At 46.5% G+C, this 24,620-nt stretch overlaps 1 protein-coding gene across 3 annotated transcripts in view; it reads left to right on the top strand.

Annotated features, from left to right (window-relative positions):
• The window catches only part of LOC136612679 (zinc metalloproteinase-disintegrin-like halysase), an 84,454-nt gene that overhangs the window by 37,331 nt on the left and 22,503 nt on the right, over positions 1 to 24,620 (top strand). For all 3 annotated transcript variants that reach the window (XM_066593189.1, XM_066593188.1, XM_066593187.1), the window contains exons 13-19: positions 8,594 to 8,686; positions 9,438 to 9,630; positions 20,606 to 20,666; positions 20,752 to 20,899; positions 21,767 to 21,841; positions 23,931 to 24,006; positions 24,131 to 24,239. In XM_066593189.1, the coding sequence (XP_066449286.1) occupies positions 8,594 to 8,686; positions 9,438 to 9,630; positions 20,606 to 20,666; positions 20,752 to 20,899; positions 21,767 to 21,841; positions 23,931 to 24,006; positions 24,131 to 24,239 (755 nt within the window). The remainder of the gene's footprint in view (positions 1 to 8,593; positions 8,687 to 9,437; positions 9,631 to 20,605; positions 20,667 to 20,751; positions 20,900 to 21,766; positions 21,842 to 23,930; positions 24,007 to 24,130; positions 24,240 to 24,620) is intronic.

Below are 24,620 nucleotides of genomic sequence, written 5' to 3'. Positions count from 1 at the left end.
TTCCTCTTCGGGTATGAGAGTGGAAAGGTTCTCCTTATACCGTGGGTCGAGCAGTGTGTACACCCAGTAATCCGTAGTGGCCAGAATGCGTGTAACGCGAGGGTCACGAGAAAGGCATCCTAACATGAAGTCAGCCATGTGTGCCAGGGTACCTGTACGCAACACATGGCTGTCCTCACTAGGAAGATCACTTTCAGGATCCTCCTCCTCCGGCCATACACGCTGAAAGGATGACAGGCAAGCAGCATGTGTACACTCAGCAGTGGGCCAAGCTGTCTCTTCCCCCTCCTCCTCATGCTCCTCCCCCTCCTCCTCCTCAACGCGCTGAGATATAGACATGAGGGTGCTCTGACTATCCAGTGACATACTGTCTTCCCCCGCCTCCGTTTCCGAGTGCAAAGCGTCTGCCTTTATGCTTTGCAGGGAACTTCTCAAGAGGCATAGCGGAGGAATGGTGACGCTAATGATTGCAGCATCACCGCTCACCATCTGGGTAGACTCCTCAAAGTTTCCAAGGACCTGGCAGATGGCTGCCAACCAGGCCCACTCTTCTGTAAAGAATTGAGGAGGCTGACTCCCACTACGCCGCCCATGTTGGAGTTGGTATTCCACTATAGCTCTACGCTGCTCATAGAGTCTGGCCAACATGTGGAGCATAGGGTTCCACCGTGTGGGCACGTCGCACAGCAGTCGGTGCACTGGCAGATTAAACCGATGTTGCAGGGTCCGCAGGGTGGCAGCGTCCGTCTTGGAGTTGCGAAAATGTGCGCTGACCCGGCGCACCTTTCCGAGCAGGTATGACAAGTGTGGGTAGCTTTTCAGAAAGCGCTGAACCACCAAATTAAAGACATGGGCCAGGCATGGCACGTGCGTGAGGCTGCAGAGCCGCCACCAGGTTACGGGTGTTGTCACACACGACCATGCCCGGTTAGAGGCTCAGCGGCGAAAGCCAGCGGTCGGTCTGCTCTGTCAGACCCTTCAGCATTTCGTGGGCCGTGTGCCTCTTATCTCCTAAGCTGAGTAGTTTCAGCACGGCCTGCTGACACTTGCCCACCGCTGCTGGCGATGTGCTGCTGCTGCTGACACATCTTGATTGCGAGACAGAGGTTGCGTTGGAGGAGGAGGAGGAGGAGGGTGGTTTAGTGGAGGAAGCATACACCACCGCAGATACCAGCACCGAGCTGGGGCTCGCAATTCTGGGGGTGGGTAGGACGTGAGCGGTCCCAGGCTCTGACTCGCTCCCAGCCTCCACTAAATTCACCCAATATGCCGTCAGGGAGATATAGTGGCCCTGCCCGCCTGTGCTTGTCCATGTGTCCGTTGTTAAGTGGACCTTGGCAGTAACCGCGTTGGCGAGGGCGCGTACAATGTTGCGGGAGACGTGGTCGTGCAGGGCTGGGACGGCACATCGGGAAAAGTAGTGACAACTGGGAACCGAGTAGCGCGGGGCCGCCGCCGCCATGCTTTTGAAAGCCTCCGTTTCCACAAGCCTATACGGCAGCATCTCCAGGCTGATCAATTTGGCAATGTGCACGTTTAACGCTTGAGCGTGCGGGTGCGTGGCAGTGTACTTGTTTGTTGAAACCTGAAACGATTAGTTTAGCAAGTTTGGTAAATATTAGAAATGAGCGAACGTACTCGTCCGAGCTTGATACTCGTTCGAGTATTAGCGTGTCCGAGATGCTCGTTATTCGAAACGAGCACCACGTGATGTTCGAGTTACTTTCACTTTCATCTCTGAGACGTTAGCGCGCTTTTCTGGCCAATAGAACGACAGGGAAGGCATTACAACTTCCCCCTGCGACGTTCAAGCCCTATACCACCCCCCTGCAGTGAGTGGCTGGCGAGATCAGGTGTCACCCGAGTATATAAATCGGCCCCTCCCGCGGCTCGCCACAGATGCATTCTGACATAGTTCAGGGAAAGTGCTGTCTTGCTGGAGTTGCTATAGGGAGAGTGTTAGGAGTTATTTTAGGCTTCAAGAGCCCCAACGGTCCTTCTTAGGGCCACATCTAACCGTGTGCAGTAGTGTGGAGGCTGCTTTTTGCAGTGTTGCACTTTTTTTTTGTATATCGGCCGTGCAGAGCATTGCGCCCTGCTGTAATTTTACATTGTCCAGGGCCAGTAGTGGTGAGGCAGGGACAGAAGACATATTTAGTGTATATAGACAGTGGGCCTTTCCAAAAACATTTGGGGAAAAAAATCTATTTGGGCTGCCTGGGACCATCCTCAGTGTACTGGGTCTGTGCTGGGGGTAGTTGTCCTAATTCATACGCAGCCAGCTAAGTGTTACAGCAGGCTTGTGCAAAATTATTTCCTGGCTCTGCTGTGCGTTCCGTAAGCGAAGTCAGCCTCCAACCACAGGCCAATAAGCGGCACATTTAATTACAGCGTTCTGTTTCTGCACTACTGGTAATACAGCATGCTGAGGGGTAGGGGTAGGCCTAGAGGACGTGGACGCGGGCGAGGGGACGTGGAGGCCCAAGTCAGGGTGTGGGCACAGGCCGAGCCAGTGCGGTGGCCAGGGGTAGAGGCAGGGCCAGACCGAATAATCCACCAACTGTTTCCCAAAGCGCCCCCTCGCGCCATGCCACCCTGCACAGGTCAAGGTGCTCTACGGTGTGGCAGTTTTTCACAGAGACGCCTGACGACCGACGAACAGTGGTGTGCAACCTTTGTCGCGCCAAGATCAGCTGGGGAGCCACCACCACCAGCATGCGCAGGCATATGATGGCCAAGCACCCCACAAGGTGGGACGAAGGCCGTTCACCGCCTCCGGTTTGCACCACTGCCTCTCCCCCTGTGCCCCAACCTGCCACTGAGATCTAACCCCCCTCTCAGGACACAGGCACTACCGTCTCCAGGCCTGCACCCACACCCTCACCTCCGCTGTCCTCGGCCCCATCCAGCAATGTCTCTCAGCGCAGCGTCCAGACATCGCTAGCGCCACTGTTTGAGCGCAAGCGCAAGTACGCCGCCACGCGCCCGCACGCTCAAGCGTTAAACGTGCACATTGCCAAATTGATTAGCCTGGAGATGCTGCCGTATAGGCTTGTGGAAACGGAGGCTTTCAAAAGCATGATGGCGGCGGCGGCGGCCCCGCGCTACTCGGTTCCCAGTTGCCACTACTTTTCCCGATGTGCCGTCCCAGCCCTGCACGACCACGTCTCCCGCAACATTGTACGCGCCCTCACCAACGCGGTTACTGCCAAGGTCCACTTAACAACGGACACATGGACAAGCACAGGTGGGCAGGGCCACTATGTCTCCCTGACGGCACATTGGGTGAATTTAGTGGAGGCTGGGACCGAGTCAGAGCCTGGGACCGCTCACGTCCTACCCATCCCCAGAATTGCAGGCCCCAGCTTGGTGCTGGTATCTGCGGCGGTGTATGCTTCCTCCACTAAACCACCCTCCTCCTCCTCCAACGCAACCTCTGTCTCGCAATCAAGATGTGTCAGCAGCAGCAGCACGTCGCCAGCAGTCGGTGTCACGCGGCGTGGCAGCACAGCGGTGGGCAAGCGTCAGCAGGCCGTGCTGAAACTACTCAGCTTAGGAGAGAAGAGGCACACAGCCCACGAACTGCTGCAGGGTCTGACAGAGCAGACCGACCGCTGGCTTGCGCCGCTGAGCCTCCAACCGGGCATGGTCGTGTGTGACAACGGCCGTAACCTGGTGGCGGCTCTGCAGCTCGGCAGCCTCACGCACGTGCCATGCCTGGCCCACGTCTTTAATTTGGTGGTTCAGCGCTTTCTGAAAAGCTACCCACACTTGTCATACCTGCTCGGAAAGGTGCGCCGGGTCAGCGCACATTTCCGCAACTCCAAGACGGACGCTGCCACCCTGCGGACCCTGCCACATCGGTTTAATCTGCCAGTGCACCGACTGCTGTGCGACGTGCCCACACGGTGGAACTCTACGCTCCACATGTTGGCCAGGCTCTATGAGCAGCGTAGAGCTATAGTGGAATACCAACTCCAACATGGGCGGCGTAGTGGGAGTCAGCCTCCTCAATTCTTTACAGAAGAGTGGGCCTGGTTGGCAGACATCTGCCAGGTCCTTGGAAACTTTGAGGAGTCTACCCAGATGGTGAGCGGGGATGCTGCAATCATTAGCGTCACCATTCCTCCGCTATGCCTCTTGATAAGTTCCCTGCAAAGCATAAAGGCAGACGCTTTGCACTCGGAAACGGAGGTGTGGGAAGACAGTATGTCGCTGGATAGTCAGAGCACCCTCATGTCTATATCTCAGCGCGCTGAGGAGGAGGAGGGGGAGGAGCATGAGGAGGAGGGGAAAGAGACAGCTTGGCCCACTGCTGAGGGTACACATGCTGCTTGCCTGTCATCCTTTCAGTGTGTATGGCCGGAGGAGGAGAAGGAGGAGGAGAAGGAGGATCCGGAAAGTGATCTTCCTAGTGAGGACAGCCATGTGTTGCGTACAGGTACCCTGGCACACATGGCTGACTTCATGTTAGAATGCCTTTCTCGTGACCCTCGCATTACACGCATTCTGGCCACTACGGATTACTGGGTGTACACACTGCTCGACCCACGGTATAAGGAGAACCTTTCCACTCTCATTCCCGAAGAGGAAAGGGGTTCGAGAATGATGCTATACCACAGGGCGCTGGTGGACAAACTGATGGTAAACTTCCCATCCGACAGCGCTAGTGGCAGAAGGCACAGTTCCGAGGGCCAGGTAGCAGGGGAGGCGCAGAGATCAGGCAGCATGTACAGCGCAGGCAGGGGAACATTCTCCAAGGCCTTTGCCAGCTTTATGGCTCCCCAGCAAGACTGTGTCACTGCTCCCCAGTCAAGGCTGAGTTGGCGGGAGCACTGTAAAAGGATGGTGAGGGAGTACGTAGCCGATCGCACGACCGTCCTCGGTGACGCCTCTGCCCCCTACAACTAATCATTGTCGAAGCTGGACACGTGGCCTGAACTCGCGCTGTATGCCCTGGAGGTGCTTGCTTGTCCTGCGGCTAGCGTCTTGTCAGAGAGGGTGTTTAGTGCGGCTGGGGGAATCATCACGGATAAGCGTACCCGCCTGTCAACCGACAGTGCCGACAGGCTTACACTCATCAAGATGAAGAAAGCCTGGATTTCCCCAGACTTCTCTTCTTCACCAAAGGACAGCAGCGATACCTAAGCAATACGTAGGCTGCACCCGCGGATGGAAGCATCGTTCTCTATCACCATCAAAAATGGGGACATTTTTGCTTCATCAATCTGTGTATAATATTCCTCCTCCTGCTCCTCCTGAAACCTCACATAATGACGCCGAACGTGCAATTTTTCTTAGGCCCACAAGGCTCAGTCATATAATTTTTCGTAAACAATTTTTATACGTTTCAATGCTCATTAAAGCGTTGAAACTTGCACCTGAACCAATTTTTATTTTAACTGAGCTGCCTCCAGGCCTAGTTACCAATTAAGCCACATTAACCAAAGCGATTAATGGGTTTCACCTGCCCTCTTGGTTGGGCATGGGCAATTTTTCTGAGGTACATTAGTACTGTTGGTACACCAATTTTTGAGGGCCCTCGCCTACAGTGTAATCCAATTAATTTTTTGCCCACCTGCATTACAGCTGACGTAACATCAGCTGTGTTGGGCACTGCAATGGGATATATTTATGTACCGCCAGTGGGTTCCAGGGAGCCACCCATGCCGTGGGTCCACACAGAGTTGTAACTACATGTGTCCACTTCTAAAGAGCCCCAGTCTGACTGGGGCATGCAGTGTGGGCCGAAGCCCACTTGCATTAAACATGACATTACCTCAGCTGTGATGGGCAATGCAATGAGATATATTTATGTACCGCCGGTGGCTTCCTGGCACCCACCCATGCTGTGGGTCCACACGGAGTTGTAACTGCATGTGTCCACTTCTAAAGAACCCCAGTCTGACTGGGGCATGCAGTGTGGGCCGAAGCCCACTTGCAGTAAACATGACATTACCTCAGCTGTGATGGGCAATGCAATGGGATATATTTATGTACCGCCGGTGGCTTCCTGGCACCCACCCATGCTGTCGTTCCACACGGAGTTTTAACTGCATGTGTCCACTTCTAAAAAACCCCAGTCTGACTGGGGCATGCAGTGTGGGTTGAAGCCCACCTGCATTTAATCGGACGTTACCTCAGCTGTGATGGGCACTGCAATGGGATACATTAATGTACAGCCGGTGGGTTCCAGGGAGCCACCCATGCTGGGGGTGCACACGGAATTCCCATTGCGGAGTTGTTCCTGCCTGTGACTATTTATAAAAAACCGCGGTCTGACTGGGGCATGCAGACACCTTGACAGAATGAATAGTGTGTGGCACATAGGTTCCCCATTGCTATGCCCACGTGTGCAGCTTCTGATGGCGGTGGCACAGGATTATATTTCTCATTGCTTCTGTACAGCATTGTGGGCTATCGCCCCGCCCCTTTTAAAGAGGGTCGCTGCCTAGCCGTGCCAACCCTCTGCAGTGTGTGCCTGCGGTTCCTCTGGCAGACGCACTTATAAATAGACATGAGGGGGGTGTGGCATGAGTGCAGCTGAAGGCTGGGCAGGGACAGTTTGGTGTGCGCTGTGGACACTGGGTCGTGCAGGGGGGGTTGGGCAGCATGTAACCCAGGAGAAGTGGCAGCGGAGTGTCATGCAGGCAGTGATTGTGCTTTGTTGGAGGTAGTGTGGTGCTTAGCTAAGGTATGCATTGCTAATGAGGGCTTTTCAGAAGTAAAAATTGTTGGGAGGGGGGGGCCCACTCTTGCCGCTGTTGTGGCTTAATAGTGGGACCTGGGAACTTGAGATGCAGCCCAACATGTAGCCCCTCGCCTGCCCTATCCATTGCTGTGTCGTTCCCATCGCTTTCTTGAATTGCCCAGATTTTCACAAATGGAAACCTTAGCGAGCATCGCCGATATACAAAAATGCTCGAGTCGCCATTGACTTCAATGGGGTTCGTTACTCGAAACGAACCCTCGAGCATCACGATAATTTCGTCCCGAGTAACGAGCACCAGAGCATTTCGGTGCTCGCTCATCTCTACTGTTTATACCTCTACAAAATGCCCCCATTCTGTAATAAACCCCTGTTAGCCAATACAATTATTAAAGGGGCTGTCTGGTTGAAATAAACTTTATAAAATTAGGGCCAATCTCATCCAAGTACTTGTATACATGCTCTTTAATAATCTGTTCAAAGATCTTGGTATAGAAGTCAGACTCTCAGGTCTGTAGTTTCCTGGGTCCATCTTCTTACCCTTTTTTGAAGATAGGCAACGTTTGTCCTTCTCCAATCTTCTGGTATTTCTCCTATTCTCCAGGAATTTTCAAAGATTATGGTGAGTGGTTCAGCAATTATCTGCGCTGCTTTCTTCAGTATCATATGATGGAATTCATTTAAGTTAGCTAGGTGTTTCCCCATCATCTCTGTGCTTATAAATAGCCTGCATTATTTTATTCCTTCAATAGCACATATTTGATGTTGTCGTGTACATACAAGTGCGAACTATTAAAATATCCCAATATTTATTCCACACAGTAGTATGGAATGCCAGGTTTGTGTGGGCTTATTTTGTTATCTCGGCTCACAAAAATTTGAATAAAAAGTGACCAAAAGACATGTTTCCCAAGATGGTACTAGTAAAAACTACAGCTTACCCCGCAAAAATCAAGCCCTCACACAGCCCAATCTGTGAAAAATATAAAAATGACAGTTCTCAGAATATGGTGACAAAAAACAATGTGCGTTTATGAAAAATTTTGTTTACTTTTTAAAAGTAAAAAAAACATAAACTCGTACTAAGTTCAAAGTTCATATGTAATTGTTATTACACTGATTGCTGTGAAAACTAAACCCATCAAAAATGGTGCACTTGCGTTTTTTTCCATTTCTCTCTATTTTTTCATACATTACATAATCAGTGGAGGTCTCATTGCTGGGGCTACCACCGATCCCAACATTTCTCACCTAGCTCATCTAAGAGTTCTGACAGTGGCCCCTACACGTGTTTCTCCCCTCCATTGTCTTCAATGGGTCCACCAGACATAGCTGAGCACTTGAACTCAGTGATCTCCCGGGGTCCTATTGAAGTGAATGCAGTGAATGCACACATGCATGGCAACCACTGCCAGAACTTTGGGACACGTCACATGAGAAATCTGGCAGTCCCAGATATCAGACGCTCCCCGATCATCAGGTTATTCCCTATCCTATGGATAGGGAATTTTCTGAGATGGGAATACCCCTTACTGCAGGGAAATTGAACACTTGTTGCTGATTTCTTCTACAGATAACAAATAATCATTGTGGGTTCTGCAGGACAATCTGGGTTGAGCTTATCATCTGAAAAAACTTGCAGCAAAAACAAATTGGCCAAAGTAGATAATTCCTTTATTAGCCATGCAGAGAAAAACACATCAGTAGTTACTGCAGGAGCTTATAAAGATATTATACATGTAGGAGGAATATCTGGGGTGGTCATCGTGGTCAGAGTACCATCTTTATTTCCATGATTATTTGCAGTCATGGTCATTATAGTCTCAAACCTATATTCTGCTAATATTTTGGGTATAGGGGTAATCTCTCTCCTTGACATTGCAGGAATGTACTGACCGATGCTGTGATGCTGCCACCTGCAAACTGAAGCAAGGAGCCCAGTGCTCGGAGGAGGAGAGATGCTGCTCAGACTGTCAGGTGAGTTGGATTTGGAGTTCTTCTACCTTAGTGGTACTGCATAACTGCAGGGTATCAGAAATAAGGAGCTCCGGAAGATATATGAAAAAAATTAACCAGCACATAATATTCAACCAGAAAGTGAAAAGTTAAAAGACGCCATCCGACCACATTTATAGCCATAGGCTGTATGTAGGATTTCATATTTGTCTTCTGTGTGAAAATAACCATATGCTGAAGTTCTGTGAAAGTAAAATAAAGTAGATACACAGATACGTTACTACTAATTATATCCTTTTTCCTTTACATATATGTGAGATACTTAAAGGGGTTGTTTCCCAAAGACAATCCTTGATCACCAGTTGATCACCACAGATCCAACTTCGACTGCAGCAGCCACTACAGGGAAATCTAGTATTAAACACCAGCCACTCAAATGAGTGGATGACCATGTGATGTATAGATTGGCCAGGTTTACTAGAACGGGAGCTGCTCTTACATAGCCACATTCTGTCCCAGATTACAAAGGGGAATCCCGGGCAGTATGCCCTTTTCTAAGAAATCGATAGCCCTAAAATGGCATATGAACACATTCCGTCATTGTGAAACAAACCCATGAAGATAATAGAGGGGTTCCTAAGTAGGAAATGGCATCGTGTATGAAACCTCTCTTACTTAAACTTGGGTTATCAGAAGAAAAATATCAGTGCAAGGAAATGTTCATGCATGTGATGTGAATAATACAATAGTCTTTCCTAATTGTTTTCCACAGCTGAAGTCAGCAGGCTCTGTGTGTAGACCTGCCAAAGACGACTGTGATCTGTCCGATATGTGTGATGGGAGATCCCCCGCCTGTCCTGATCGTGTTCGAATGAATGGTTCTCCCTGCAAGAATGGTGAAGGATATTGCTATAATGGGAAATGTCCAACCTTTAGGAGCCAGTGTGAAATGTACTGGGGAGCAGGTAAGACACAGAACCTCAAAAGGGTTGTCAGAATTATCCACAAGATAGGTGATAAAATGCAGAGTGAAGTTGTCTCCCACTGATCCAGAGAACATAATGTTAAGACATGCATTTTAACTTCACAATGTTCTGATGCACAGATATGAATCAGGTCTAGGGGTAATCAGGTGGAGAATGATAGACACGCTTGAAAAGAAGAATATAAAGCTCTCATTAAAAGGAACTTGTCATCTCACTCCTAAAATGAAATTCGCTGGCCAGCTTGGGATGGAAGAAATCAATCACTTCTTATGTCCTGTCTGTTCCTGATGAAGCCATACACCTTTAAATTTAGGTTGCACTATAAGCAAATTACCAAAGAAAAGTCATCTGGGCAAGAAGGGTCATGCTGATTCCTAAGCGACCAATCTAATCCTGTCCCTTTCCTCTTCATTGACAGGATTTTCTGTGTAACACGGCTTGCAATGAGGTATCAGACAGAAAGGCACTTTGCTTGCTATAGGTGCATAGTTCACTCTTGGGATGGCACTATAAAGGGGTTGTACCAGAATATCAAGTTATGCCCTACCTACAGGATGGGGATAACTTGCTGATCATTGGGGGTCTCACCGCTGAGACCCTCGCGGATCTGGAGAACAGGACTACTGCTGTCCTCTCACTGCAGGGGTTGTTTCTCCCTTCTGAATCCTGATTCCTCTTCTGATGGGAAACCACTTTTTTTATTAAACCACTAATAAACCTCTTGTGCACTCATGTACAGTAGTTGAACATGCTGCCAGGTTCCAAACCCATATGGTATCTGAGGCCGTAACTCCCAGGTGCCTTATTGGTTAGGGCACACAATACAAAACCCCTTAAAGCCACTGAAACTGCAAAGCTGAAAAAATGGCCTGTCTATTCGGGGTTTGTTTGGAGGGTGATCGGGAGCCAATTTCGCTCTGTACAATGCGGGTGCCATCTGTTTCCCATAACTGACACTCGCTAACAACAGCCACGATCAGTGCTAACACTGTGAATGCCACTGTCAGTTATGTTAGCATTTTAATCCCCTGATTGGTTTTGCAGGTTCCCAAATGTCCCCCCCTCCCTTCCCACAATAAGATTGCGCAGTGCCATTCAGTTGCCATGCCAGCCTTGGGCCTTCAGAAAACCCCCAGCACCGCCATGGCTGATTGTCCATCAAGCCATGTCTGAGGCGTTGTTAGGTTGTGCTGCTGGGACCTGTTGTTCTATATGGTTTTCCAGGAGCACAGCTTTATAGGTGTGGGATAATTGAACTGGCTGGGTGTGCAGTTTGTCCAGCTAGCCTATCCCCTCTGGTCTGCTGCACATATATACCAGCTCGTCTTACTAGAAGATCCATTTTATGCATTCTGTTTTGTTCCCACTCAGAGCTTAGTGTTATGCATGTATAGTCTGTAGTGTCTCTCATTTTCTATGAGGATGGTCTGGACACCTGTAGTCCTTGTCTGCATCTTATGTGGACCCCCTCTCCCTTCTCCTTTTACAGGTGCGGCCTAAAGATGTCTGATGTCTTATCTATGTGTCAGGTGGGTGAAGCCTGACACTGTTCCCTGTATGTCACTTTGGTGTCTGACCCTTTCCCTTTGGCGTGAGGACACTTGCGCTAGCAATGGTTTGGTATCTGTATGCATAAGTGTTCTAAATGGGGTTCCTGTGCTGGACTTCCCTTCATCCTAGCATCTTGCTTTCAAGCATGATGTATGGTATGTGTCAGTGCAGGTGACCGGATATGTGTGTGAACAGAGATGTTTTCATTGTGTCTGTGCAGGTGGCCAAACAGGGTGTTTGAAGAGTCCTGTTCTATCTTGTGTGCAAATCCCTGGGGTGTTGGTATGAACAGCTCCTTGTTTAGTGCCTGTGTGGGTGACCAGACATGAGGTGTGAACAATTCTGTTCTGTGTGTTGGTGTGAACTGTGGCCTGTTCTGCTGTGGATTGTTTTCATTTAGACTGAGGTAGGTCCCTCGGTTCCAGTGTGAGGCTGTTCTTGTCAGGACGATCGCCTCACATGCAGGCAGGTTTCACGTGGTTGTTGTCTCACTAGAGTAGGGATATGCAAAGAAAGAAAAAACGCTCTGCTCAATGAATGTGATGGAAGTAACTTATGGTGAAAGACATCTCTGTCACAAGATGTCACATACACGTGCCCATGTGAGAATGAAGTAAAAACATCACTTACTAAGCTGGGGGGGGATTCCTCCATAGTATATCACAGTGGTATAAAGATGTTCTCCAAGTCCAAAGGAGTTACGAGAGTTTAGTTTATTCAATTTAAAATTACAGTCACGGATGTACAGCAACGCATTTTGCCCTGGTCCAGGCCTTTTTCAAGCTTAACAAACATAAATAGATATGGAGGAATCCCCTCAGCTTAGTAAGTGATGTTTTTATTTCATTCTCACATGTGTATGTGACATCTTATGACACAGATGTCTCGTTCACCATAAGTTACTTTCATCACATTCATTGAGAAGAGCCTTTTTTCTTTCTTTGCATAATATCCTGGATTGCTGTTTATGCCTTCTGGTGTCCTGGCTGCTTGCTCTCCACCTGCTTGTGGATTACGGTCTGCCTTGGAACATCCTTATCTTCCTGGAGCGCCGTCTCTAACTATAATTTCTATAGAGTAGGGGTATGTTATGTCAGAAGAGGACTGTTCACACCTGATATCTGGAAACCTACACAGGCACTGAACATGTCACTGTTCACACCAACACAGAATGGATGCAACACAGAACAGGACTGTTCATACACCTTGTCTGGCCACCTGCACAGACCCAATGAACACAACACTGTACACACCTATGTCTGGCTACCTGCACAGATCATGCATAAAAGCAAAAACCCTAGGGTGACAGAGAAATCCAACACAGAAACCCCACTCAGAGTTCACACGCATACAGATAAACCATTGCTAGTGCAAGTGTCCTCACACTAAGAGGAAAGAATCAGACACTGTACTGACATACAGGGAACAGTATCAGGCATCACTCATCTGACACACAGATAAGACATCAGGCATCTGGAGGCTGCATCTGTCAAAGGAAAGGAGAGAGGGGTTTGCATAAGATGCAGACATGGACTACAGGTGTCCAGACCATCCTCAGGGAAAGTGAGAGACACACAACAGACTAGACATGCATAACACAAAGCTCAGAGTGGGATTAACCCAGAATGTATAAACAAGATAAAATGACAAGCACTCTCTGGCAAAAGAAGCTGGTATTTATGTGCAGCAGATCAGGGGGATTGGTTGGCTGGAGAATACCACACCCAGCCAGCTCAATTAACCCTCACCTGTGAAGATGTGTGTCACGTCCGTAAAGCACATGAGCACTAAGTTTAGCATGGATGCAGGGCGATGATAACCACGACAGTAGTTGATCGCCTATGCACTGACAAACAGTGCGTACCACAACTGAAGTACGTAACCAAGAAGTAAGACCTGTGTGACACCAGAGTACAACACTCCACATGGCGACAGGGAACGTACATATGGTAAAAAATAGCCGCGCACCATGCTATGTGGGACAGTAGCACCACTCCAGGGAGAGGGAAGGAAGCCTGGTCCTAACCTAGCAGGGAGAGTGATGGGTCCCTGCCTAAAGCAGGGACATCGCCTTAATAAAAGGCGGGCCAGCGGTCTTCTTTCTGGGACCTGAATTGTCCCTATCGGAACCCCTGGGGAGATGAACCGACACGCAAAGCAAAAGCAGAAATGAAAAGCAACAAAACAAACTGGAAAGGAACCAGCAGCTACTTATCGGCCGTAGAAAACCACCCAGCACAGCAGAGCTCCAAACTCCAAGTTCTCCACTATGGAACGGAATAAGCAGCACTGCTCACCAGGAGGGGTGAAAATATATAGCCACTCTGCACCTGAAACAATGGCAGAGTGAATAGAAAACCACACCTCCACCCTACTCTCAGGCATGGCTAATCCAGGATGCATCCATGCAGCAAGCCAGACAGTACCAACAGACTCTGCACATGGTGTATTAACCCTTGACCTGCATAACCACGCAATCGGTATTTGCCTGTGTTAAAGCCACCATGCCACGATGTTGTCGCGACCAACAAGCTGCGACAGTGTGCTCATGGAAACCTGTAGAACTACAGGTCCCAACCACCCAGCACAGCAGAGCTCCAAACTCCAAGTTCTCCACTGTGGAAAGGAATAAGCAGCACTGCTCAGCAGGTGGGGTGAGAATATATAGCCACTCTGCACCTGAAACAATCCACTCTGCACCCTACTCTCAGACATGGCTAATCCAGTATGCATCCATGCAGCAAGGCAGACAGCACCAGCAGACGATGATGCATTAACCCTTGACCTGCTTAACCAGGCAACAGGTCTTTTCCTATGTTGAAGCAACCATGCTACAATGTTGTCAGGACCGAAAAGCAGCGACAGTACCTCCTCTCTGAGGAGGGGCCTCTGGACCCTTAGAGTCAATAACATGGGTGACCTCGAACTGCAAATTCCCGTCAATCAACACTGGAGGAGGAGATGACAACCCAAGTCCGGGATTCACCACCTTCTTAAGTAATGACTTATGGAACACATCTGTGAAAGACACCGGGTTAATACTCCTATTAATCTTAAAAGGACCAATAAACCGTGGTCCCAGCTTAAAAGATGGTTGTTTAAGCTTGACGTTTCTAGTGGACAACCAGACCAAATCACCTACCTGAAAGCTACCCCCCTCAGACATATTGTTATTTGCCACCCTCTTGTAGCTTCTGACTGGTCTTTAGATATTTAACTGCACTTCCTCCCAAATTGCTTCGAGGCTGGACAAAAATTTGCTCTCTTGTGGTACTTCTGACGTGAATTTAGTAAAAGAACCAAAACACAGATGGAAACCATAATTTCAAAAGAACAGAGATGTGCTTGTAGACTCTAACGATCTGTTGTTCAGAGCAAATTCTGCCAGAGGTAAGTAACCAGACCAGAGATCCTAATTCTCCGAAACAAAACATCGCAGGTACTGCTCGAGACTCTGGTTACACCTCTCTAACTGGCCATTTGTCTCAGGATGGTAAGGATGATGAAAAGGACAGTTGTATGCCTAACTGGCAACACACAAAACACCAGAAACCGGATACAAACTGCACCCCTCGATCAGAGATAATGTTAGATGGTACCCCATGTAACCTATTAACATGAGCTATGAAGAACTTAGCCAATTTCTTAGCGTTAGGTAAGCTGGGCAGAGCCTCAAAATGACACATCTTACTAAATCGATCAACCACCACCCAGATGACTGTGTTTCCCTCAGAGGAAGTTAAGTCTGTGATAAAATCCATGGACACATCAGTCCAGGGTCTCTCTGGCACCAGTAAAGGCAACAACTTCCCGACAGGGAGATGCTGAGGCGATTTGGCTCTAACACAAACCTCGCATGCTGACACAAAACAAGACACATCACGTCTTAAAAACGGCCACCAAAAAGCTCTACTTATTGACTTATGTGTATTATTGATGCCAGGATGATCTGCCAGAACCGAGCCATGCATCTCCGAAAGTACCCGAAACCTCAAATGTAGTGGAACAAAAAGTTTGTCTTGAAACAAGCCAGCTTGCGCCAAATCTTGTGCCTTATGGATCTGCTCCTCAAGATCCAGGGACACGACGGACACCACCACCCCCTCTGACGGGATGCGTGCAAGGGGTTCATCTGAGACCACTGGAACAAAACTCCTAGAGAGCACCAGCACAGACATTACGACTGCCAGGTCAGTATGTGACCACAAAATCAAATCGAGTGAAAAACAACAACCACTGAACCTGCCTAGGGTTAAGTCTTTTCGCTGATTCCAAATAAATCAAATTTTTGTGATCGGTGATAACTGTCACCTAATGTTGAGCTCCTTCCAGAAGATGACGCCATTCCTCAAAGCCCACTTAATGGCTAACAACTCTCTGTCCCCCACATTTTAGTTCTGTTCAGTAGAGGTAAACTTTCGGGGAAAAAATGCACACGAACAAAGATTCTTTAATTCGCCGGTGCTTTGAGACAGAACAGCCCCCACCCTGACCTCTGAATCGTCCACCTCAACAATAAAAGGCTTGGTCGAGTCTGGCTGTACAAGAATAAAGGCAGAAGCAAAACACCTCTTCAAAGTCTCAAAAGAGAGAATTGCTTTAGATGACCATTCAGGAGTAAAATACCCCTTTTTCATCATATCGGTCAAAGGTTTGACCCTCTTCGAAAACCCACATATGAACTTATGATAGTAATTTGTGAGCCCCAAGAATCTCTGAAGGGCCTTCAAATTCTCAGGTTAAATCCAGTCCAGAACAGCTAAGACCTTCCCCGGGTCCATCCTAAATCCCTCTGGGGTTATAATATGCCCAAGAAAAGAAATCTCCTGTAGTGCGAAAGTACACTTTTCTCTCTTCACATATAGATCATTTTCACTAAGAGCTTGTAACACCTGTCGAACATGCACAATATGACAATCATAATCAGGGGAAAAAATAAGGATGTCGTCCAAAGAAACCAACACAAACCGTCCAATGATCTTCTGAGGAACCTCATTTATGAAAGACTGAAATATTGCAGGAGCATTGGTCAAACCAAAAGTCATCACCAGATTGTCAAAATGACCTTTGAAATATTGAAAGTTATCTCCCATTCATCTCCCGCTCTGACTCGTATTAAATTATATGCCCCCCCACAAGTCCAGTTTGAAAACCAGCGGGAACCCATTAACTAGCTAAACAAATCAGAAATCAGCGGTAATGGATAAGGATTGTGCTTAGTGATCTTGTTGTGTTCTCTAAAATCCAGACATGGTCGCAAACCCCCTTCTTTCTTAGCAAAAAAGAAACTGGCAACTACTGGCGAATTGGTGTCTTTTTCTTAAACTGTCCGTGATATACTTCTTGAGAGCCTGCCTCTCTGGACCTGACACATTATACATGCGACTCTTGGGTAGCTTGCAACCAGGAATAGGTCAATAGTGCAATCCCCCCGCCTATGAGGTGGTAACTTATCCGCTCTCTCCTTAGAAAAAACGTCAGCAAAATCCTTTATGTACTCCGGTAACTCCTCGGTTTGTACTGCAGAGACATTGACTGACATGCAGTTCTGTCTACAAGAAGGATTCCACTGAACCATGTCTCCCTTTTCCCAGTCTACCAATGGGTTGTGCAACATCAGCCATGGCAGACCCAACACTACCTGTGTAGGGAGTGATTCCATGACGAACAACATTATTTTCTCAGTATGAAACAACCCAATCTTAAGACAAATGTCTTCGACAAAAAATTTTAAACACTTCTGAGACAGTGGGGCAGAATCAATGGCAAACACAGCTATTGGGTAGTCCAAGGGTCTAATATCAAGTCTTAGATGCTTGGCCACCTCATAATGAATTAGATTGACTCTGGTTCCACTTTCCAAAAAAATTGTCACCAGACAACTATACCCACTAATATGGATCTCTGCGGGAAGGACCAACCTGGAGGATGATATCTAAGTGATTTGAGGGCGCAAAGGGAACTTTCCCTTCACCTCCAGGCCAACTAGTTTCCCGACTGAGACTCCAGAAAAGGACATACCTGTATGAAGTGCCCCTTACAATCGCAGAAAAAACAGCGACCTCTGCCCCCTGCTTCTCTCTTTTCCCCGTTCCACTAGACAAAGAGTCTACATGCATGGGCTCATCAAACTCTACAAGTTCAACGGATGAAGCAAAGGGTAGCTCTCTTGTCTGCTCTCTCAACCGTCCACCAATCTGTATGGCAAGGGACATGGCCTCGTCAAGAGTTCTAAGTGTGGGATGTGAAACCATAAGATCTTTTATCTTGTTGCAAAGTGCAAAGCAAAGCTAATTCCGCAATGCGGGATCATTCCACTATACATCATTAGACCAATGGCGAGACTTTTCGCAAAAGTCCTTAATAGGTGATTTCCCCTGATGTAGGCCTCTAATCTTTCCTTCTGCCAGGGATACCCTATCGGGGTCATCGTAGATCAGGCCCAAAGCTGAAAAAAATGAATCCAAGGACAAAAAAGCCTCAGAGGTGGCAGGTAATGAAAGCACCTAGAAAACTCCCTGCAACCTGGACATTACCAGCCCTACCTTCTGAGACTCATCACCAGAAAAAAAGAGCACTGTTTAAAGTATAATTTGCACAATTCTTTGAACGCAAGAAACTCCTGCCTTTTACCAGAAAAATGATCTGGCAGATCCAGCTTAGGTTCTGTTACTAAACCCATACCACCTAAGCATTGTTGCTTGACCTCTATAGCCAGAGACCTATGCTGGTTGGGTAATGCCTCAATGGGATCCATGCTCCTGCCAGGAAAAACAAAAAATAAACACTAAGGAAACGTCTGCCTGCTTATTATGACACATCTGTGCAGCACACGAGCACTAAGCTCAGCACGGAAGCAGGGTGATGATAACCACGACAGTAGTTGATCACCTATTGCACTGACAAACAGTGCGTACCAAAACCGAAGTACGTAACCAAGAAGTAAGACTCATGTGACACCAGAGTACAACACTCCGCACGGCAACAGGGAACGTATATGCGGCAGAAAATAGTCGCGCACCATGCTATGTGGGACGGTAGCACCACTCCAGGGGGAGGGAAAGAAGCCTGGCCCTAACCTAGCAGGGAGAGTGACGGGTCCCTGCTTAAAGCAGGGACATCGCCTCAATAATAGGCGGCCCTACAGCAACACCCAGAGAGATGAACCGACACGCAAAGCAAAAACAGAAATGAAAAGCAACACAACAAACTGGAAATGAACCAGCAGCTACTTATCTGCAAGTAGAAAACCACCCAGCACAGCAGAGCTCCAAACTCCAAGTTCTCCACTATGGAAAGGAATGAGCAGCACTGCTCACCAGGAGGGGTGAAAATATATAGCCACTCTGCACCTGAAACAATGGCAGAGTGAATAGAAAACCACTCCTCCACCCTACTCTCAGGCATGGCTAATCCAGGATGCATCCATGCAGCAAGCCAGACAGCACCAACAGACTCTGCACATGGTGTATTAACCCTTGACCTGCTTAACCAGGCAACCGGTCTTTGCCTGTGTTAAAGCCACCATGCCACGATGTTGTCGCGACCAACAAGCTGCGACAGTGTGCTCATGGAAACCTGTAGAACTACAGGTCCCAGCAGCACAACCTAACAGCCTCTTGTTTGGACGTGATTCCATCCTTGCGTCCATGCTGAGGCGTGGTGTGCTGGCGGATGTAACAGGCATGGCTTGATAGATTGCCGGTCAGATCACAGTATAATCTAATATGACAGTAAGTTCAAGTCCCCTATTGGGACTAAAAAAAGATATAAAAAAAGAGCTTAATAGTTTTGTTAAATATTAGAAAAACTAAAGGTATTAAGCTAAAAAAAAAAGCGTATTCTTCAATTGTATAATAAAAAATACATATTTAGTATGGCTGCTTCCGTAAAAGTCCAATTTCTCAAAGTAACATATTATTTATCTCACATGGTAAATATCATCTGAAAAAAAATTCACATCACCAGAATTGCGCTTTTTTTGGTCATCCTATCTCCAAGATAAAATGTAATAAAAAGAGATTAAAAATTCCTATGTACTCCAAAATGGTACCAATAGAAGCTAAAGGACGTACTGCAAAAAAGAAGCCCTCACACAACTATGTTCACGGAAACATAAAGTTATGTAATTATGTTTTCCCAAAGATATTTTATTTTCTAACAGTAGTACAGAAAAAAACATATATATATATATATATAAAGTTGGTATCGTCATAATCTGGCCCATAGAATAAAGTTATGTCTTTTTTGCCACAGTGTGTACGCCATGAAAACAACCCCCCCTCCCAAAAAAAATGGTAGAATTTAGTTATTTTCCATTTCGTTCCACTTCAAAAATATTTACGTTTTTTGGTACATTATATGGTGCATTACCTAGAACCATTGAAAAATACAACTAGTCCTGTAAAAAACAAGCATTCAGAGAGCTATGTTGATAGAAAAATAAGAGTTATTTTTTTGAAAGTGGTGAGGAAGAAACAAGAGAAAAAATGGCCGCGTTCTTAAGCGGTTAAAGGGAGAATCGTTTCCCTATGAAACAAAAAATAAATAACAAATTAAAGAGATTCTGTCACCTGCATTATGCATTTTAAACTAGCCCCACATCGCTCCCTGACATATTATACAAAAACTGCACATATGTTTATTGGAACAAGCATGTATTGTATGTTTGCAAAAACACAGGGTTACAGCACCTCTCCTTGCCGCTGATGTTAGGGACAGGGGGGGGGGGGGCGATAGAACACTGCATGATGAAAGGCCAGACAACGTGAATTGGGGCTCGGGCGGTCCACCTCTATGATTTGCATATACCGCGGGAGTTATAAAAAGTGAGTTTTTGCAAAAATAAAATATATGCTTGTTCTAAAAGGCTTATGTGCAGCTTTTGTGTAATATGGTGAGGAGCACTACAGGGGCCAGCTTAGCATGGATAATGCTGGTAACAAAAAACCTCTTGATTAACTTGTAGGAGGCGCTGAAACGTCCTTACAAGGGGTTGTAGAGAAAAGTACACAGTGTCATGGGAAAGTGGGGCAAGGGTGGTTCACGTGGAGCTTAGATCTGTTTTTTTTTTTGAGCAGACATGTCCACCTGCACCTACTTGAATAGGATTTGACATCTGAGTGGAGGCCATCTAAACCTGGTTATCTTACTAAACTTGCAACAATACACATCCTGCAACTGTGGCCCACAATCCCTGGTTGTTAGAAGACCGCTTTTATATGACCTATTTACAGAATATCTATTGAATGGCTGTTAATGCTATAAGTTAGGAGGCTATAGGTGAAGGTTGGGTGCTTGTGTCTTTTTTCATAGGGGGTTATTTTCTGATGTCCCCAAATTTTTGATTTTGTCTGTTATGAATGTGCTCTACTTTAAACCTTTTGTCTTGTCCATAACCTAGGGTCAGCGGCTGTAGAGGATTCCTGCTATGTACGTATCAAGGAACGTTGCAGCAAGCCTGGGTATGTATTGTATGCGGATTACAAATACATCATAAGTCATGCTGGATATAACGCTAAGGCATTCGTGTTTTTGATGTCTCTACAGTTACAGATACGGGCAATGTGGATCCTTGTACTGTTCTGGAGGTAACAGTGAACCAGTCAATAACATGACTGGTTACTGCACTGTCTCAGGATGTAAAATTCTTGACTCAGTATTAGTGGAAAGTGGAACAAAATGTGGAAATGGGACAGTAAGTTTTGTTAATTCCAGTACTCATAGCTCTTAAATAAGGTAATGTAACCAGCAACGCGATCCATTTTTCAGATACATAATTCTAAACCCCCTGTTTAAACGTTTAGTTAAATGTTTCATTTCTGTCTACTTATTACAGCCACTAGGGGGAGGTAAGGAGTTTTAGCACTGAGTTCAATATATATAAAATATATATAGTATGAAATACTATATATGTTACAGTAAATGAATGGAGCAGTGGTTACGCAGGCGCAATGATGTTTGATTTGTTTCAACTGGACTGCCTGAGATAGCAGAGTGCTTGAACTGAGTTATCTCTGACAGTCCAATTAAAGTGAATGAAGCAGCATGACACATTTGTGACCATCCCTACATTCATTCGGTGACCTTCTAACTCCCTTTCTTGTAATCAGTGGGGGATCCAGTGCTTGAACCTCACTGATCAGTTAGTTATATGGTGGATAGGGGATATAGTAAAGCCTTTTGGTGGAAGTACCAAAGGTATCAAACCTGTTGAGAACAGGTTCCAGCGCCATCTGTTCTATTTTTTTCTGCGTTTGCTTGTTTTTTTTACGCACCCCATTACTCATCACAATGACGAGGTGTGTTAAAAAGCGCTGCTCGAAATCGCGGTAAAAATGCGATTTTGGTGGTGTTTTCTGAACGCATGTGTGATAGCGCCCTTAAAGTTTAGAAACAGAAACAAATGATTTGTACCTAGAGGATGTTAATTTTTCAGTTTTGCAGGGTTTTTTAAATACATGGTATTCATGGTATGTACAGTGAAGGTTATATGAAGTTAGGCCTTTAATGGATCTTGGTTATTTGGATTCCTAACACATAAAAAAAACGTATTCATTTTTAGATGTGTATAAATGGACAGTGTGCTGCTATTCCCATCAAAGCTCCAGACTGCGCTGCCAGGTGCCCTGGAAATTCGGTGAGGCTTGGTGGTATACATCTGTAATGTAATATACTTTTTCTTTATCTCATCATAATCCTTTTTCGTATAAATTGAGAACTTTTCACCCTAAAATAAAACACCAATAGTTTTATCAGTTTTTATTTTTATCATGGTGACAACTAGAGATGAGCGAACCTACTCGGCCACGCCCCTTTTTCGCCCGAGCGCCGCGATTTTCGAGTACTTCCGTACTCAGGCGAAAAGATTCGCCGGGCGCCGTGGGTGAGTGGGGGGTTGCAGCGGGGAGTGGGGGGGAGAGGGAGAGAGAGAGGGCTCCCCCCTGTTCCCTGCTGCTACCCCCCGCACCGCCACGGCTCCCCCCGCCCCCCGGCGCCCCCCGAATCTTTTCATCCGAGTACGGAAGTACTCGAAAATCGCGGTGCTCGATCGAGTAATTACTCGAAACGAGTATATTCGCTCATCTCTAGTGACAACCAATCTGTCTGGTTTTCCAAGGATCCTGTAATGTAAACTTGCCTAGCTATGTAACAATACAGTAAGCAGGGAATGTATTACTGTATAACAAGTCCGATTTATTTATTTCTGGAGTCTGGAAACTTTCTGATATTTTGTGCTTCAGTACTCCACCATTTAAAGATCTCTGCTTGTTATCAGTGAATTGAATCATTCTTGTTTACACACAGAGGCTAGAATTTTGTTACAATGTATCCACTACAGACAATCCCGGGACTGCACAAATCTCCTGTCATAAATCCATCTTGGAACCTCCTTAGTTACACTGATACATTCCAACAAGCTTTGCGGGCAGGACTAGGTCTCTGTGGGCCTCTCTTGTCCAGTCCTTGACAGCGGCTTGAGAAGCGTAGACCATGTGGAATATTTATTAAGTCTGAAATTTCAAACCCCAGTTTTAATATGATTTTCCCTGAAGGACGATGCACCTAATATATGAAGATGTGCATGCCTCTTCATATTTTTAGGCGCATCTTGGCCCCTGTGCGCGTCTGCACAGAAATGTACACCCCGACCCTGGCATAGATTTCTGGTATAATTTATAACAGTTTCTGGTGTAAATTATGCAAAAATTTGTAGGTCAGGGCGGCTATGGCTGACTCCAAAAAGCCCCACCCACTTCTAAAAAATATGTGTCGAGAAGTTCATAAAGTCTAACATTTTTGTGCAAATACATTTTTTTTTACCCTCAAGCCCAATAGCTCTTGGTATCTACCCATATTCGTATGGTGCTAAGGAGAGTGTGTGCATGTGCGTACATAGGTGTGTACCTCTGTATGTACAAAAACACGCGTGTATGAAGGTCCGTGCATTGCCTTCAACGGAGCCGTGGCTGCTGCCAGAGGCTCCATTGAAGGCAATGGTCTGTCGGCACCCTGTAATTTACTTTTCAGGGAAGAGCTTTAAATATAAGCCCTTCCCTGAAAAACAAGAATTTTAGTGTAAAAAAAAACGTATCTGTCCACCGCTGCCGTGTCCCCGTGGGGATGAACACATTTGCCACATGCAGCAAATGTTTCCTTCATCCCCGCAAGAAAAAAGAATTCCCTACTGCCCCTGCCACATCTGTGACAGATGCAGCAAAGGAATTCTAAATCCCTGTGGGGAATAAAGAATTCCCTACCACAGCTGTCACAGATGACAGCTGCGGTAGGGGATCCAGCTACTGGCATCCTAAAATTGTTTTTTAGGGAAGGGCTTTAAATATAAGCCCTTCCCTTAAAAACAAGAAAAAGTGTAAAAAATAATAAACACCACATACTCATCTTCCTTCTGGTGCCGGGGCTCAGACGCGTCCTCTCAGCGCTGTCCCCGGCTTTCCAATGCAGTTTTTTCAGCAGGCGGGGATTTAAAAAAACGCTTGCTAAAAGAGCTGCTTCTGATTGGCTGAGGCACTCAGCCAATCACAGTCAGCTCTCACCTGTCAGTCAGTCAGTGAGACCTGCCTGTGATTGGCTGAGGTGCTCAGCCAATCACAGACAGCTGCTTCTGATTGGCGCACAAAAACACGTTCGTGTGAAGCCACCCTAACTTTGTAGTGATTTTGATGAAATTAGAAATATCCCATTACCCAACCTCATGTCTCTTACAGGTTTGTGACCATGAGCTGCAGTGTCACTGTGAGGAAGGCTGGGCACCACCCAACTGTGACAGCAAAATTAGCAACAGTAAGTACAAAATTACTATATATATATATATATATATATATATATATATATATTATATAATACACAATGTGTAGTTTTTACACTGTACATTTTCTTTAACCCTGTTCCTCCTCTTTCTGGCTAGGCTTCTCCCGTAACATTGCACGGGTCGTCATCGCCATCATCATCGTTATCATCATATTGATTGTTGTGGCTCTTGTGCTCTATAAGAGGTCCCAGAGGAAGAAGCAGAGGTATGACCAACAGTGGGAAAGAAGAGGTGAAACAGGGAACATACTGTATAAATCAATAAAGGATCTAATGTGAATACCCGGGAGCTAACTAAACACAGGCCCGTCATTCGGCTTGCTAGGTATTGACGGAAATATCATTGGATTTTAATAACATTATTTGTTGAGTCATGAGTAGGAGCATAGCAATGTCACCATATACAGTCTAATGCAGGGGTGCACAACCTTTTCTGGCATGAGGGCCATATTTTCTACCACTCCAAAGACTTGCAGTAAAACTGGCAAATCATGCACTGAATGCAGGGTCAGAGAGGTAAGGAAAAATCCAAGGAAGCAAGTTTTTTTTTAAAATACATCAGATCCTCCTTACCCTCTGATTTGCTG

The sequence above is a fragment of the Eleutherodactylus coqui genome, chromosome 2, assembly GCF_035609145.1.
Source record: "Eleutherodactylus coqui strain aEleCoq1 chromosome 2, aEleCoq1.hap1, whole genome shotgun sequence".
Lineage (NCBI taxonomy): Eukaryota > Metazoa > Chordata > Amphibia > Anura > Eleutherodactylidae > Eleutherodactylus > Eleutherodactylus coqui.
The sequence above is the reverse complement of the archived record's forward strand: the minus strand, read 5'-3'. Positions and strand labels throughout refer to the sequence as shown.